Genomic DNA, 18498 nt, shown 5'->3' with positions numbered 1-18498 from the left:
CAATATACGAATAGATAGAAAGTATTGTTATAGTACCTGAAATTTTTTACAGAGTGCGACAGTTTTTTTTTCTATCCAAAGATTACATGTTTTAGTTTCGAATGTTTTAATACTGAAGACTTCTTGGCTTATTGAAAAGATATTCTGCACCCAAGAATAGATTGTATTTGTCTCTTGTAGTAGAGTTTGATCCTTTTCTTCTAAATATATTTATTTTCAATAATTTAAACATAAATATAAAATAGGAAACGGAAGGCCAGGAAAAATGAATCATAAGTTTTTTGAAAGATAACTAACAAATAAAATCTTTCCATTACTAAAATATGATTTAATTTTTTTTTTCAAAGTGCGTTAAGTGTCTCCATGGTAAAATATATTGATGTAGACTCTTAACGCACTTTGAAAAATTTTTTCAAAGTGCGTTGATTTTGTCCCAGTTTTAACGCACTTTGAAAATTTTTTTCAAAGTGCGTAATTTTTTCAAAGTGCGTTGCCACAAGGGACCTATATAGTTAGTATATAGGTCTCTGGTATTAGGATCAGTCGATATGGAAAAGAGGAAAGAAAAGGCGTTAAAACGCTTTTCCCCGCGTTATTTACGCCTTTTCGAAAGGCGTTATAACTCCTTTTATTTTTTTTTTTCTCCATAAATTGATCCTAATAGGCTTTCGTAGGGAATAAAATTCTTTTTTCTGACGAAAATAAAAACGGGGAAGAAAATCACATAAAACATCTTTAAAAAATTAATTCTATTATAGTTATGATTTCATACGACGCATATATATATATATTGTGAATGTAAAAAAAAAAAAAAAGAATAAAAACGGAAGAAAATCAACGTACTGTGCACAGTGAAAGGGAGAATACGTTTACTTTTATTTTTCAAGTTTTGCTGGGAAAACAATCTTTGCATGAAAAGTAGCCTCAGGTGATGGTGCCATGCATCATGCTCTTAACTGGTTCTCATTTAAATACAATAAGACAGAGAGTACCAGTTGACATTTGTTTACAAATTATGCATTGCAATAAAAGTGCAGTTTATGGTTGATCGCACAATTTCCCATCTATGGCGCACATGTAGAGCTATCACCTCTGGATGTCCAAGGATTTTTTTGTTAGCAGATTTTGCTGTCATTTCTTCAATGCAAACTACAGACCAGTTGAAGTTCATGATGGACACACATGGCAATGACAGACGTGACCGAGGATCTACCCCCAGGCAGCAGACATGTAAGGAACTCGGTCAGTAGATTCTGTTATGAACACCCACTGTTTGGATTTATCGCCAGTTGAGCATATCAAATAGAGACATATAAATTGAACATTACGATTTTTAGTAGCCTATATTCGTATATATAGTGAATAATAAATATACTTCCTTTTTAAGTTCACATGACCCTTTACCAAAAGATAATAATTAACTTCGCTGATCTGCCAAGAGGCTGTTAATTTGTCTGTTGTAAAGTACAGTTAAACTTAATTGGAATCTCAAACACAGATATTAATCTCACAGGCACTTGACGTTACTTATTTTTCTTTTAATAAAGAAAATATACACCTACCTAAGGGTATATTTTTTACATAAATAGGAAAATAAGTAACGTCAAGTGCCTGTGCTTAATCTATACAATTGTACATGGAATTTAAGTATCTTGATTACCATGAATACAAGTATATGTCAACATGATTTGATTGATAGATTGTATATTGTTTAACATCCCTCTCGAGAATTTTTCACTCATATGGAGACGCCACCACTTGCCGATGGAGAGCTGCAAATCTTGTCCTATACTTAGCACTCAGGAAAAAAATATACCCCCTACCTAATTAGGTAGAGGGTAATATATTTTTTTATAAAAAGAAAAATAAGTAATGTAAAGCGCCTGCCTGTGCTTAATCTATATACATCTGTACATGAAATTTAAGTATCTTGATTACCATGAATACAAGTATATGTTGACATGATTTGACTGGTTGATTGTACCGGTATATTTTTTAATGTCCCTCTCGAGAATTTTTCACTCATATGGTGACGCCACCACTTTCGATGGAGAGGTGCAAATCTTGTCCTATACTCGGCACTCAGGGCCATTGAGGAGGGAGGGATCTTTTTCTTGCCAGCGTAAAGTCTTTCCTCTTGTCTGCTTGTTGGCAAACCATTAAACCTAGGCTTACTTATAACTTTTGATTGATGAGAGCTATGGCTTTCATATTTCACATATGTATTCCTTAATTGTGTCAAGGCCTTCCTTTATATACCAAAATATAGTTGACCTTTTGATCTTGACTTTGGACTTTGACCCACTTTAACAAAAATTCACTAAACTTTTATCTTGGCCATAACATTTGAACAGTTTGAGCTAAGGGTTTTAATAATTCACATGTGCATTTCTCGTGGCATATTCCACTAACTAGACAGTGATTCCTTAAATACCAGTATATTGAGTACATTTACAGGATTTTACAGTATGTTTTACTGTAGACTATATTTTTACAGTGTGGATTATAGTGTACTTCCCCAGTGAGGACACAGTCAGTCATCCAATCAGATTACAGGAGGTGGAGACACTGATGGGGGACACGGGGGAGCAGGCTGGACTGAGGGAGGGGGACACCTGTCTGGCCCCCTATTTTGTCGGGGATAGACTCCACACAGCAAAGATAATCAGATGCACAGGTACAAAACTAAGCACTTATGTGCTTATATATTCACTGCCTAGTTAATGTGCAAATCTTAACAATGCAGTAAGATAAATTTATCATAGAATTATGTTATATTTGTTTAAGGAGCAGACTTACAAGTATAGCATGCCTAAGTACATCTGTTAACATCTTCACCTTAGAACATGCTTTAATTTTTACACACAGATCACCTTTATAGAATACTGAGTCATATAAATATTAAATAATCTGTATGTAAAATTGAATATTGACATGTTGGATTTATTCCAATCATTGCTTTAATGGCAGTAGGAGCAGAATATGCCATTATTTTGTATTAAAGGTGAGTTACGACTTCAGTATATTTATACAATTTAGAATTTTGTCCATTTGCAGGGAACAGAATAAAGCTGCTTCATGACTATGCCAAGTTACTGAATTTAAGGAAGAGAACTGATGGAGACTTCCTCTCGGAGGAGGAGACAATGGAGCACAGCACATCAGAAAATGACACAGGTCTAGTATAGAATATAAGGCTGGAGCACAGCACAGCAGAAAATGACACAGGTCTAGTATAGAATATAAGGCTGGAGCACAACACAGCAGAAAATGACACAGGTCTAGTATAGAATATAAGGCTGGAGCACAGCACAGCAGAAAATAACACAGGTCTAGTATAGAATATAAGGCTGGAGCACAGCACAGCAGAAAATGACACAGGTCTAGTATAGAATATAAGGATGGAGCACAGCACAACAGAAAATGACACAGGTCTAGTTTAGAATATAAGGCTGGAGCACAACACAGCAGAAAGTGACACAGGTCTAGTATAGAATATAAGGATGGAGCACAGCACAGCAGAAAATGACACAGGTCTAGTATTGAATATAAGGCTGGAGCACAGCACAGCAGAAAATGACACAGGTCTAGTATAGAATGTAAGGATGGAGCACAGCACAGCAGAAAATGACACAGGTCTAGTATAGAATATAAGGCTGGAGCACAGCACAGCAGAAAATGACACAGGTCTAGTATAGAATGTAAGGCTGGAGCACAGCACAGCAGAAAATGACACAGGTCTAGTATAGAATGTAAGGCTGGATCACAGCACAGCAGAAAATGACACAGGTCTAGTATAGAATATAAGGATGGAGCACAGCACAGCAGAAAATGACACAGGTCTAGTATAGAATGTAAGGCTGGAGCACAGCACAACAGAAAATGACACAGGTCTAGTATAGAATATAAGGATGGAGCACAACACAGCAGAAAATGACACAGGTCTAGTTTAGAATATAGGAATGGAGCACATCACAGCAGAAAATGACACAGGTCTAGTATAGAATATAAGGATGGAGCACAACACAGCAGAAAATGACTCAGGTCTAGTATTGAATATAAGGCTGGAGCACAGCACAGCAGAAAATGACACAGGTCTTTTATAGAATATAAGGCAGGATTTTGGTTTCACTTTTAGAATTTTTTTTTCAAATTCCTTTCATGGCAGTATATTGCAATGGAGAAGCTCATTCTTATCAAAAATATTGCATATGACGTGAGGGTATGTATTGACCTTGACACAAGGTCATTCTTTCAAGTGCAGACTCACTGGCAGAAAAAAGAATTGCTCATTGATTCTCACAAGAAGGCGTATATATTGGAAGTTAATATAGGTATACTTGAAAAAATGATTGCTTTTAACATTGTCATATTCTGAACCAAGGTCACTTTGGCAAGAACATGGCACCTGATCCCACCTCTGATGGTTATAGAGGTCCATGTTTACTCTGCTCCCAGTCAATGTTTTCATGGCCTTTTGAACTTGATAACTGAACATTATCTTCGTATTTCATTGTAACACAGGAGTGAGGGTACTGGTTACATTAATGCTTTATTAATATTGCGACAAGATGACAAAACTTCTTTTTAATTATTTTCAAAGTACTAAAGTATATCCTTTCTGTAATTGCCCTATTTAAAAGTACAATTCTATAAATGATTAATCAATAGATATTGTATTTCGCCATTATCTATTTTAGGCTCCATTTGGAAGTATGCCAAAGCTGTAGGTGGTGGCATTGCTGTAGGTGGACTGACAGTGGTGGCGGCACCACTGGTTCTGTCAGCGGGTGGTGTGAGTGCTGTAGTGGCAGCTACTGTCATGACTAAGGCGGTGCCGGTCCTGGCCCTGACTGCCGCGGGCGGAGTCGCTGTCAGGGAAATGGTCACAGAGGATCACCAGGAGACTACAGAGTCTGAGGAGAAGCACGTATCTAAGTCTACAAAGACAAGCAAAACACAGGCACCACACAGCCCAGAGGCCACAGACAAGGACCAATCAGGGAGCCTGTTATCTGGGGTGGGGCTCCGGTCAGCTGTGAAGGGCGTGTTTAGCTGGTTCTCAGGGACATCTGAGGGCGATGGTAAGAATTCATTCATTCTACACTTGTTCTCCAGAAAAAGGTCAAATTGCTTACTTAAAATGTTTTAAATCAATATCAATAGTGGATAGCTTGGTCACTGTAAACATGCTTAAATGATTGACTTATATAACTTCTTATTTTTGAGATTTTGTTTTCCTAGATGATAAAGATTCACTTGGAAAATATTAGTAATATTTCACAGTAGCACATTCAGGACAGGTTTACAGAAAACAAATTTCTCTCTGTGTAAAAGAATTACTGACAGAAAAATACTGAATTTTATTATAGCAGCAAAAATCAGAAATAATTTTTTGTCATTTTGATCTTCCTTTAAAAATCATTGTATATTTTTCTAAAGTTTATACATGTACCACACTTTTAATTAACATATTCTGAAATTTGTTTTCACCTGTAAACCTTTCCTGAATGTGATTTGTCTATATTTGTTTTTTCATTGAAATGTTACCAATATTTTCTTACCATTTCATTTTCATGTGTACTTTATCCTCTTTTCTAGTTGTGACATAATATTAAATCTTTTTCAAAGAAAATATTTGTTTGTATTTAATGTTTCTTACAGTACTTGTTCTCCATAGATTGCTTACTTAAAATGTTTTAAATCAAAATCAATAGTGGATAGCTTGGTCACTGTAAGCATGCTTAAATGATTGACTTATATAACTTCTTATTTTTGACAGATGATAAAGATTCCACCCATGTTAACAGTGCCAAGGACAAAGCAGAAGACAGCTCTCTGTGTAAGAACTTACTGACAGATACTGAATATAGCAGTACAGAAATAGACCTTTAAAAATCATTGTATTTTGTCATATACTAATTACTTCAGTGAAACAGACCATCAGAAATCCTGCTTAGTTTTGACCATACATGTGTACAGTCAATTCTCGAATTATCGCCATTCGATTCATCGCCATTTTCGCCATACCGCCATGATTTCCCAAAAACATTTTTCCTGCTATATAAAATTCTCTTTATAACGCCAAATTCGTCCGCCACCCTGTTTTTAAAACAAACGTTTTTTAAAATTTATATACTGCCACAGGTGTATGTGGTCAGTGAAGCACGGCTAATTGGTTAACGCTATCCCTGTTGTAAAGTATGCAAAGGCAGGCAAGGTACATGCAATTAAGTAATTAAACAAGAATTAAATAAACAATAATTTTAAGTGAAGTGCTATAACAATTTTGTTTTCTGTTTAATAAAAATTATTTAGTCATGGCTTTGCCACGAAAAGGGTTTGTTAAGTGCCAAACGGGCAAAAATAATCTCCTATATACTTTAAGTTTGCTTTAAAAAAATTATACTGTATAAATGTCAACTTTTCATTAACGATGATGCCATAACAATGAATAGCTCAGTAGTATGCAAGATAGCACCTGACTATCGATACAGTTGTCCAGGGTTCATGCATCCACATGTACTTGTCTTTATTTCAGCAATACATGTTTTCCAAATTGTACATAAAAAATTACTTTATGAAGTTTTTAAAATTTAGTATGTTTTATATACATGTACTGTAATTCCATAGAAACCCTAAATGGTACAAGTGAACATGGAGAGGTGACATTTCACATTAAAATTTTCTACCATTTACTCACTCAAGGAAATTACTATCATTCCAATAACATCGCGTCACTTTGTTCAGTGGAGCATATTAAAGTTGATCAAAATATTTCTTATCGATTGGATGTTTGATTTCATTGTGTAACGGGAGAGGAGAAAATGCACAGTATAATTTAAATAGAATGGTGATTGCATGGGCCCCCTGAAACTCCGGTTTGCAGGTGCTCTACCAACTGAACCCGGCTGGACTGTGGACATTCCTTGGATAGCTCCTTAAAGGTCTTTGGCCCTCCAAAGACCCCAACCCAGGCTCATCCCTGGCAGGTCTTTCACATGCTGTCAATTCCAGGGCATGGCACGGCACCAAATGTCCATACTATGGGAAAGGAACAATGGAGAGGTGACATTTCACATTAGGATTTGAGCCCGGGCCCCCTCAAGGAAATTACGGTCATTGCTCAATAACAACTGAGCTATGTTCCACCGGCATATTAAAGTTGATCAAAATATTTCCGGTTGACTGCCACAAATGAAAAGAATATGCTACTTTGCATATGAACAGAGAAACCAACAATGACTTTGACTTACCACGTGTTGTTGCCTATTACAAATGCTGTTCTCGTAAGCAATCTTTCAATGCAGTTGGTCTGTATTATTAGTGTATTGCTGGATTCTCTATTTCATATGCAAAGTAGTATTCATTTCATAGAAATCAAACATCCAATCGATGCAAAATGTGGTGATCAAAATGTTGAAATTTTGCATGCTTGATCTAACAAAGTGACATGCTGTTATTGGAATGGTAGTATAGCAGTACAATTCATTTTCTCCTCAAGATGCAAAAGCACCATCTAAATTGAAAGAATTCAAAGTGCAAATGCTTGATAACTTCACAATGCATCCATGCATTTTTGGATTATAATCCCCCATCCTGTTCAATTTACAGTATATTCAGGATCTGGTTTTATTAAGTTTTAAAAACATGAATGTATGATGTATGAATGTATGTTTCATGCTAAATTCCACATGAGAAGTTTCTGAGGATGAGGTGTAAACTGCTTTCCCTCCCTTTCAGATTGGCTGACTGTGGAGAACCAGCGACTGTGGGAAGAGCGGGTGTGTAGAGTTTGTAAGGACAGCGAAGTGGCTGTTCTGTTTGACCCCTGTGGACACATGTGTGCTTGTCTAGACTGCTCAGTGGTCCAGAGACGATGCCCGATGTGTAGTCAGTTCATCAGCGTTCATCACAGGGTGTACAGGTCATAACTACTGGACAGGTGATATTATGAGTGAACTACATGCATGTATTTAATATCAAACATTACAATAATTTATCTACCTGAAATTCAGAAAAGTGTAAATTTTGGGCTCTGTGAATATTGTTTTGGGGGCCTGGTTGTTAGATCAGCAGATTGATCATGATACTAAAAAAAACAATATTTGTTTTTCATATGATCATGCAGTGCCATATTTTTCATTTGTTTATAGTACTTATTTTGTTGAAAAGGGGAGTATTTACTCAACTCAGAATTTCGTTTGACACCAAATATAAAGCATAATCAGTCTTTATCAATTTAGAAATTCACACATGGAGTTTGGACAGAATTAAGTTTTTGCAGAAAAAAAGAATAAAATGTGGTTATAATATAAATGTACCTACCGGTACATTGAACATTTAATTTTTTTTTCTTAATTAAGATAGGTTGTGATTTGTAAAATGTTTTTTTCAGCCAATCGGGAATCAGGAATTAGCATATATACTAAACATTGTTATTTTGTATTTTGTCATTTAAATATTAGAATTATTACTTATTATGCTTTTATAAATTATTAAGTAAATGTAACTTTAATTAATTCTGTATTCTTATGATATTGATAATTCAGAATCATGAGTTGCATACAGTGAAATGCAAGAGACAAAATTAGAAAAAAAATCTTAAGGTTGTATAAAAAGGTTTATCTTTTTACAGTGATACAATTTCTATCTGTTTGGTGCTTTACTTGTTGTAGTAATAGGATGTTGCTGCCATGAAAATGTTTTAAGTAAATTTTATTTTGAAGCCTCTGTTCGAAGAAGGGAGAGCTTAGTGCTTTGCTGCTTTTGCTGTTTGTCTGTTGGTCCACCAAGTTTCCATTCATTTTCTTTGCAGCCATTGCACATACTGAAATGAAATTTGGTAGATAGATTTCTCATAAAGAATATCTGGGTAAAATTTTGTTTTGCGTACGATCAAGCCATTTTTGACAAAGTTATCCACTTGGACTTAGAAAAATTCCAATTATTTGAAGGGGGCCTAAGTGTTTCACATCAACATGTACACTCCTATTATTTTGTTATTTACTTGTCATGAGGACAATTTGTCTTAAGATGCTGGATCAATGATAGACGTTTGTGTTGTTTATCAGTTACTATGGTGACATAGTGTAGGAATAAGATCCGTGAATGCTTGTTGTGTTACGTAATGTTAAATATATGCTAAGATCATATTGTTTTTATTCCTGAAAGTGTTGGATATAAACAGTGTCCGTTATGTATGTTACACATTGTTAATTGTTTCTGTGTGCAATATTTTCTCGTAAGACTTTTCAACTTACAGGATTTGTTTGCAAAAGATAATTAACATACACGTATATGGCACGCCAAATTCACAAAAATGAGATAAACCTAGATTCACAATTGATAAACTAGGTTTATCGACTGTAAACTATGGTTTACAATTCGTAAACTATAGTTAGCGATTCGTTAAGTATAGTTTTCATCTGTAAAACTATATTTAACGGTTGTTAACTATAGTTTACGAATGATAATCTAAGTTTATCTGTCTGTAATAAGCGTTAACAATAGATTTTGTTGATAAACATAGATTCACGTTTGTAAATATATATATTTACAATCGTAAACTATAGTTAAGAGTTGTTAGTCATAGTTTCACAAATCGTGAAACTATATTTATCTGATCGTTAACTATAGTTAACGGTTTGTAAACTATAGTTTACAAATCGTGAAACTGTATTTATCAGACAATCTATGTTTTGCAATTGCAAATGATTGTTTTCGGTGTTAAGTATAATTTACAGTTGTGAAACATAGATTATCGCGTTAACTATGGTTTATGGATGTAAAATATACATGTAGATTAACGTTGTTAACTATAGTTTACAACCAATAAACCTAGTTTATCGACTGTGAAACTATGTTTAGCTCATTTTTGTGAATTTGGCGTGCCATACACGTACTTCAATTTTTCTCTTGGAGCTTTGTGTTGATAACCATTGATCATATTGTCTTGGAATTTGTACATATTTTAATATAATATATTATATGTTATACAAGGTAAAGTGATATTTTTGTCCTCCATGAAGACATGCTTATGATAAAGTGAGTTCATGCATTGACCCTAGGAAAACATAAATGCATATAGTAGAGTAGTTGTATAGTATTCCTGTTATTGAATACCATGCAATCATTCTTTTGGCCATTCCTACTATACAGCATTCATACCTTGATCTATCAAGACCCTTATAGTCAAGGTCTTGACATATTGTTAGTTCATTAACAAAAAATACAAATGTAACTTGTTGGTTTGCTGTTACTAAACATTTCAGAATTGATTTCAATGTCTCAATTGTCTAATGACCTTGAGTAGCAAACTTTTGTCACTCATAATATTGTGACACATTTATGGATCAGCAGCAGCAGCAGCTAATTCTGGGGTATGAATACAATTCAAACAAAAGGACCCAGATATATCTGTATCATCTTACTTTCTAATTCTCCAGGAAATGACCTTTGAGATTGACCTTTAATCAATATCATATGTCATCTTAAGGTCATAGACAACAACATACTCAAGTTTCAATTCAGACAGAGAGACAACCATACCATTATTTATACATTTTCAGATTGACTGCATGCCCATTAGAACTGTTTTTCTTGTGTTGTTACATTATAAATGTTTTACATTCACTCTGCTTTTGGAATATGTGGGTAGGGGCTTGAGTACATTTACTAGTGCTGTGCCGTATTACCATTGATATTACTTGTCCTTATTTACTTCATGGAAAGAGAGTGTTAACTTATAAAGTATACTCAATTAATGAATGATTGGTTTTCCATTGCTTTGTACATAAATGTTTCAATTATTATATATTGTTTCATTTGGCTACAATCATAGATTTTTTGTTTTTCTCTTCTTAAAGCCAATTTTGGTAATGAATGTCTATTAAATTCATAATGAGATTATTTTTCCATAAAGCTATACATGTATATATGATATAATTGAAAAATGACTCTGAATGTTTTTTTATTTAGTTTTAAAAGTCATTCAAAGAAAAAAACCGAAATTTAAATTCTGAATCTATATTCACAATATTCTTATTGGTATAAGACAAGGAGCAGCTTATTGCCATGTGGTTTTAGAATATTTTCTGTTGACAAGTATTACTTGTTGATTTAGAATTTAATCAATTGCTTAGGTCTTTGTCTTTTTTAGGTTTTTTAAAAACCCATTTTTAAGTATTTTTTTTTACATGAGTTTACTCTGGAAGTCTAAGACTTAGAAAACTTTCTATATGCATTACATATCAATTTCAAAACCGGTGTCTTTTCTTTTGCTTAATGTAAATAAACAGATCAAATCTGAGAGAGTTTGTTTTCTGTTAAAAAAAGAGGCCCAGGGGCCTATAGGTCATCTGAGTATAATGTTATGATCAGTGTGACTGCTTGATATCCAGGAGTATAGACAATTTGTAAAACTTTCACTCATTGTGATGGTTTTGGCCCCACCCCTCAATCACCAGGGAAACGGGCCATAAAATTCATAATTTTTGTACACTTTCATCAACTGATGCTATATGGAACAAGAGGCCCATGGGCCACATCACTTACCTGAGTACATTGTACTGTGGCTGGGTAAAAAGCAAAAATCAATCCAGTCAGTTTCAACCAAATTTGCCACAAAGCATCCTTAGGTGAAGGAGATTCAAGTTTGTTAATGAAGGGCCATGCCCTTGTTCAAGTGGAGATAATTAAGAAATAGTGCAAAATTGGTAGCATGTTTGAAAAATCTTCTCAAGAACCACTGGGTCAGGAAAGATGAAACTGTGGATGATCAATGCTTTACATAGGAATATATAGGAAAAATCTTTAAAAATTCTTCTTCTCAAGAACATCAAAGCCATGAGTGGTCATATTTATATGGAAGCATCCTCAGGTAGTGTAGATTCAAGTTTGTTCAAATCTGACATGACCCCAGGGGTAGGGTGGGGCCACAATGGTAAATCAAAGTTTAACATAGGAATATATAGGAATTTTTTTTAATAAAGTGCCGCGCCACAGCATGATACGCCCGTCAAAAAATTTCAATTTTCTTAAACAGTTTAGAGTGCAAGAAAATCATGTCAACCTTGATTCTAATATTTCCATTATTTTTCCATTCCTTAAAATATTTGTTTATCAATCCCCTGTGGTGTAGGCATTAATTATAACAAATATTACATCATTGATAGATTTCTATACTGGTTGTGTTAGACCTTGTTAAATGCCCATCATATTAAACAATATCAAATTAGTCTTAACACCTTAATCTGTACCAAATTAATTTTGAAAATATAAAAGGCAGGCCATCATTAAATGACATATGCTATAAACTGACCAACAGTTTTTCTGTCTAGTCCCCAAAGGATACAGATAAGACTGCTTGATCAGAGATGCTCTAAAGAAATGATTGAGACAGCTAGCCTTCCTACATTGAACTCATTAATTAATCTTGAACTGAATGCTTGTCTACTCATTACTACCCAATCAGATTGATTACTACTAAGAGGTGAATGTGTCTGCACTATCTACCATAAAACATTTTTAAAACATATAAAATACTCCAAGATTTTTTTTTAGATTTAATGTCAGATAGGATTTAGTATGTAATTCATATGGACATGCATGCTGATTGCACCCCACCCCATAAAATTAAATTTTAAATGGGACGACTTTTCAATAATAAACCAATTTCTACTTTTTCCTAGCCACAGTGCTCAGGTGAGCGATGTGGCCCATGGGCCTCTTGTTTTGTTGAAATCAGACCAAAACTGTAGGAAGAGTAGCATTTTGAAAAATTGTTTACAGACACACGGACAGACAGCTAGTCAGACAGACAGACAATCAAAAACCGATGCACTAAATTATGCACCTACGTGTATATGCTTAAAAAATAGTGTGCCAAGTTTAACACCTTTTTAATAAGGATAAAGCAATATACTATAACATTATTTGGGATGTGTAAATGAATTTAAAAAACACATTTTTAGCTACCTCCAAGGCTCAACACTTTTCTGATCAAAATTTGTCCCATGTCGTACATGTTGTAGTCGTCGTTGTTGTAGTCGTAAACTTTTCACATTTTCATCTTCTTCTCAAGAAATCCAGTTTCAACCAAACTTGCTACAAAGTATCCTTGGGTAAAGGGAATTCAAGTTTGTTCAAATGAAGGGCCACACCCTTTTCCAAGGGGAGATAATTATGAATTAGAAAAAAATTAATGTCATTTTTAAAAAATCTTCTTCTCAAGAACCACTGGGCCAGGAAAGATGAAACTCATGTGGAATCATCCTCAGGTAGTGTAGATTCAAGTTTGTTCAAATCATGACCCCCGGGGGTAGGGTGGGGCCAAAATGGCCGATCAAAGTTTTACATAGGAATATATAGAAAAAAAATCTTGAAAAATCTTCTTCTCAAGAACCACTGAGCCAGGAAAGATATGAAACTCATGTAGAATCATCCTCAGGTAGTGTAAATTCAAGTTTGTTCAATTCATGACCCCCTGGGGTAGGATGGGATCAATATGGCTGATCAAAGTTATGTAAATTACATAGGAATATATATTAGGAAAAATCTTTAAAAATCTTCTTCTCAAGAACCATTAAGACAGGAAAGATGAAACTCATGTGAAATTATCCTTAGGTAGTGTAGATTTAAGTTTGTTCAAATCATGACCCCTGGGGCTATGATGGGGCCATAATAGCCGACCAAAGTTTTACATAGCAATATAAAGGGAAACCTTTTAAAATCTTCTTTTCAAGTATTTAAAAGCCATGATTAGTAATATTTATTTGGAATCATCCTCAGGTAATGTAGATTCAAATTTGTTCAAATCATGACCCCAGGGGCTATGGTAGGGTCATAATGGCCATTAAAAGTTTTACATAGGAATATATAGGAAAAATCTTTTAAAGATCTTCTTCTCAAGAACCACTGGGCCAGGAAAGATGAAACTCATGTGGAATCATCCTCAGGTAGTGTACATTCAAATTTGTTAAAATCATGACCCCTGGGCTAGGGTGGGGCCATAAAGGCCGTTAAAAGTTTTACATAGGAATATATAGGAAAAATCTTGAAAAATCTTCTTCTCAAGAACCATTAAGACAGGAAAGATGAAACTCATGTGAAATTATCCTCAGGTAGTGTAGATTCAAATTTGTTCAAATCATGACCCCCGGGGCTAGGGTGGGGCCAAAATGTCCTACCAAATTTTTACATAGGAATATATAGAGAAACCTTTTAAAGTCTTCTTTTCAAGTACTTCAAAGCCACGATTAGTAATATTTAGTACATGGAATCATCCTCAGGTAATGTAGATTCTAGTTCATTCAAATCATGATCCCCTAGGGGGTTAAAATTCAAGCCATCCTCAGTAAACTTTCAGTTCTGATCTGATATGTGCTTTTTCCTAGCCGATGTGCTCAGGTGAGCGCTGTGGCCCCTGGGCCTCTTGTTTTGAAAAATTTCACTTACATTAAAGGTCATAGTGACCTTGAAATAGGTCGCGACACACCTAACTAAGATGCAAAACTGGCCAAGTTTGATGATTCTAGGTCTAGTTTTCTACTTATGGGCCGGAAAGGATTTTTCCATATTTGGCTATAATTTCTTAATTAAAGGTCAGAGCGGCCTACTTTTTGTGCGCAACACACCTTCTACCCAAGATGCATCAGATGACAAAGTTTGATAATCCTAGGCCTAATAGTATTAAAGTAAATATGAGCCGGAAACGAAAATGCTAACAGACGGACGGACAGATGGAAGCCTATAACATAATACGTCCCGACTTAAGACGGGCGTATAAAAATCTTCTCAAGAACAACAGTCATGAGTGGTCATATTTATATGGTGTTTAAAAAGTATCTTCAGTTGACAATTTTTTAAAGACAAATTACTTGGAATCATAATGGATAATTAATGTAATAGCAGTTTAACCAAAATTTCAATTTTTTTATTGAAATCAGACCAAAACTATAGGAGGAGTAGCATTTTGAAAAATTGTTTACAGACACACGGACAGACAGACAGACAGACAATCAAAAACCAATGCACTGAATTATGTATCTACGTGTAGTCTACTTGTGTGCCAAGTTATATTGAAATCAGACAAAAACTATAGGAGGAGTAGCGTTTTAAAGAAATTTTACAGAAAATTCTATTTTTAGTATCCATGGCAACACTGCTCATCGAAATTAAAAACCATGCACTTAATTATGTGTATTAGTGTAGTCTAGTGTGCCAAGTTATATTGAAATCAGACCAAAACTGTAGGAGGAGTAGCGTTTTTAAGAAATTTCACAGATTGTTAGCGACATATCATTAACAAGAGGCCAATGGGCCACAACACTCATTTGAGGACCTGATGTTCTTCACCAGACTATCCCCCCCTTCCCCCGTAATACTTTTGTGGCCACACCCTACCCCAGGGGGTCATGATTTGAAAGATTCAGAATCTACATTACCCCAGGATACACAGTGTACTTCCATATAAGTTTCAGCACTTCTAGCCCAATGATTCTTGAGAAGATTTTTCCTATATATGTAAATCAAGGTAAAACTTGGATTCCCTATTGCAACCTTACCCTACCCCCAAGGGTCATAATTTAGAATCTGCACTGCCCCATATATATAATGCTTTCTCAAAAGTTTCAGTTTTTCCGACCCACTAACTCTTGAGAAGATTTTTCTATATATTTCAGTGTAAAATTTGAATTCCTTTGTGTGGCCCCACCCTAGTCGGAAAATACATAGCTCTTCAGAGCTAATGTTTTTTGTTGATGTACCTGACTTTAAATAAATATTATCTTATCTTATCCCTACCCTGAGGGTCATGATTTTATAAACTGAATCTACACTACCCCAGGATGCTTCCTTATCAGTTTCAGCTTTTCTAGCTAAGTGGATCTCAAGAAAAAAATTCTAAATGACCCACCCTATTTTTTTTAGCTCTACTGGTAAGAGCTTATGGGATAGTAAGGTGTCCGTCGTCCGTCCGTCTGTCTAAACAATTTTTCAAAATGCTACTCCTCCTACAGTTTTGGTCTGATTTCAATATAACTTGGCACACAAGTAGACTACACTAGGATACATAATTTAGTGCATAATTTAGTTTTTGATTTCAATGAACGGTGTTGCCATGGTTACTAAGAATACAAATTTCTGTGAAATTCCTTTAAAACGCTACTCCTCCTACAGCTTTAGTCTAATTTTAATATAATTTAACACACAAGTAGACTACACGTAGATAAATCACTTACTGTATACAGGGAAATTTTCGCCCCTTTCGCCCTAACCTCCGTTGGGAGAATTTAAAAAGGTGCGAATTCAAAGAATACAGTAGAATTTATTAAACAAAACTGTGATTGGTCGAATTTAAAACGGGGCAAAATTGTTTGCAAGTGTAAAAGGGCGAAAATAAAGCGGGGCGAAAATAACCCTGTATACAGTAGTACATCAGTTTTGGATTTCAATGAATGGTGTTGCCATGGTAACTAAAAATAGAAATTTCTTTGAAATGCTTTCAAAATGCTACTTCTCCCATAGTTTTGGTCTTATTTCAATTTAATTTGGCACACAAGTTGCTCTAAATAGAGACTTATTTAAGGATCATTATTATATTTATTGCTGTTATAAAGTTTCAAGTCCAAATTGCTACTTTTCTCTTCATTTGTTATATGTACAAACCAGTAGAGCTACAGTATCGACAGAGACTTCTGGTTTCTTTTCTTGATTATACTCCCTTGTAAGGGGGTTTAGCCCTTAATTTTCAAAATTTAAACCCCTTTTGAATTTTGACCAAAGGATGCTTTGTACCAATTTTGGTTAAAATTGGCTTAGTGGTTCTTGAGAAGAAGTTCAAAATATCAGAAGTTTATGGAGTAATGGACAGATGGATGACGGACAATAGGTGATCAGAAAAGCTCACTTAATCATTCAGCTCAGGTGAGCTAAGCAAGCAATATGAGGACCTAGTTTTATTCAGATTGAGAAACCAGTTTATTCCAATGTCCTGTTTGATCTTTGTGTCTGTGACCTCAAAATTTACAGTGGTCATTTACTCCTCCATGGGAACCAGTCAACCAAGTTGATTTTGTCTAGCAAAGGGGTTTTCAAATATTGAGCAGTCAATCGGGGATCACATTTCGTTGACCCTTGACCTTTCAGCCTCATAATCAATAGGGGTCATGTCCTCTTCCGGGGTACCAGTGTTACAAGTTTTTTTGTCTGTCAAGTTTGAGGAAAATACTTGGTCTATTGACATACCAACAGTTACAAAGCAATATGCCCCCTTTTTTCAAAGGGAGGGGGCATAAAAGTAGTGGGGTGCCTGTCTTTAGGACAGAGCTCAGCAAGAAGACAAGTCTTTCAAGCTTAATGCTTTATTCTACAGGTGTATATATATTAATGCCCCTGAACAGACTTAAATTGCTCTGTTACAGCTACCCACACAATGAATATTAAAACATTTAAAAGTAAAACAGTTGACACATGTATACTTAATTCAAAATCACAGTGGAGAAACATATGAATATCTGACAGTGATTTTAACTGTGAGTGTATTTAGACGTGTTACCCGTACAACTTACAACATAGTCTGGCCTGGTAAATATCAATAAATGTTAACTCCACACAGATTACAGATAGGTCAATACTAAAGTCGTATAACATTCCCTTGAAAACTGAAGTAGTAAAACAATGATTATAAGGTCATCACAATATACATGTACACAATTCTTTCATTTCTTCTGTAAATCTAAAAGCCTTACAATTTACAAGACTGTAAATTATATTCAATTATATACAAATATGGTAACATAACTGGTATCTTAATACTTAATGCCTCTAACATTTGTCTGCAATGCCAAGCTAACAACCAAACTATTGTAGGTGTAGTTTTTTCCACATGGACATATATAATTCTGCAAAGTTCCAGTCACAGGTCAAGGATTAAACCAAATTACACAGATTTCCAGGATTGCCAGTGTACATGTACATACTAAATGCACTTTACATATGTTGTGACAAACTTCCACAGAAAATTTATCACTGGTATATCCAACAGTAGAAAATAGTACACCTACAGTATAATCAAGCACACAATCAAAACAACAAATAACAAGACACAAGTAAAATTATCATTAGATTTCAATAATGTACAATTGAACTAGTCTATATTTTACATTACATATATGTACAGATATTTACATTTTTTAACACCAATAAATGCCAAGAATGATAGTGTGTACCGCATCGTATCAGGTTGTGGTGTCCCAGTAACATTGTCAGTAATTATTGACAATCTACCCTTGGGGGGTGGGGGGATGGATGTCCTCAATTACTGCATTAGTTGTCTGTATCTGTAGTGAGATTGTATTATAAAAGACAGATGACCTCAACTTTTGTCTAGAATTACAGACACTGTCCTCAATATTTAACAGACAGATGATCTGAATAAATGTCCATGATAACAGACACTGTGGAAGAAAAAGCCTCAATAGCTTCTTGTATTTATAA

The 18498-nt window shown here is 34.8% G+C and overlaps 1 protein-coding gene across 1 annotated transcript; it reads left to right on the top strand.

The window, feature by feature from the left end:
• The first annotated feature begins 956 nt into the window (after positions 1 to 956).
• LOC134246967 (uncharacterized) lies at positions 957 to 9533 on the top strand. Its single transcript, XM_062729313.1, has 6 exons — positions 957 to 1242; positions 2498 to 2677; positions 3058 to 3177; positions 4701 to 5084; positions 5783 to 5875; positions 7744 to 9533. Exons 1-6 carry the CDS (start codon positions 1041 to 1043, stop codon positions 7932 to 7934), a joined length of 1170 nt encoding a protein of 389 aa, XP_062585297.1. The 5' UTR covers positions 957 to 1040; the 3' UTR covers positions 7935 to 9533.
• The last annotated feature ends 8965 nt before the right edge of the window (positions 9534 to 18498 follow it).

The sequence above is a fragment of the Saccostrea cucullata genome, unplaced genomic scaffold (genome assembly GCF_032062105.1).
Source record: "Saccostrea cucullata isolate Sc308-1 unplaced genomic scaffold, CSIRO_AGI_Scuc_v1 ctg20, whole genome shotgun sequence".
In the NCBI taxonomy this organism is placed as follows: domain Eukaryota; kingdom Metazoa; phylum Mollusca; class Bivalvia; order Ostreida; family Ostreidae; genus Saccostrea; species Saccostrea cuccullata.
Note: the sequence above shows the minus strand (reverse complement) of the source record. Positions and strands in the feature narration are given on the sequence as shown.

What these genes read in the sequence shown, in the direction of transcription:
- LOC134246967 (XM_062729313.1), top strand. Translation starts at nt 1,041, where the DNA reads ATGGTTGATCGCACAATTTCCCATCTATGGCGCACATGTAGAGCTATC. An exon ending in GCAGACATGTAAGGAACTCG is followed by an intron (nt 1,243 to 2,497) that starts GTCAGTAGATTC and finishes ATATTTTTACAG; the next exon opens with TGTGGATTATAGTGTACTTC. An exon ending in AAAGATAATCAGATGCACAG is followed by an intron (nt 2,678 to 3,057) that starts GTACAAAACTAA and finishes GTCCATTTGCAG; the next exon opens with GGAACAGAATAAAGCTGCTT.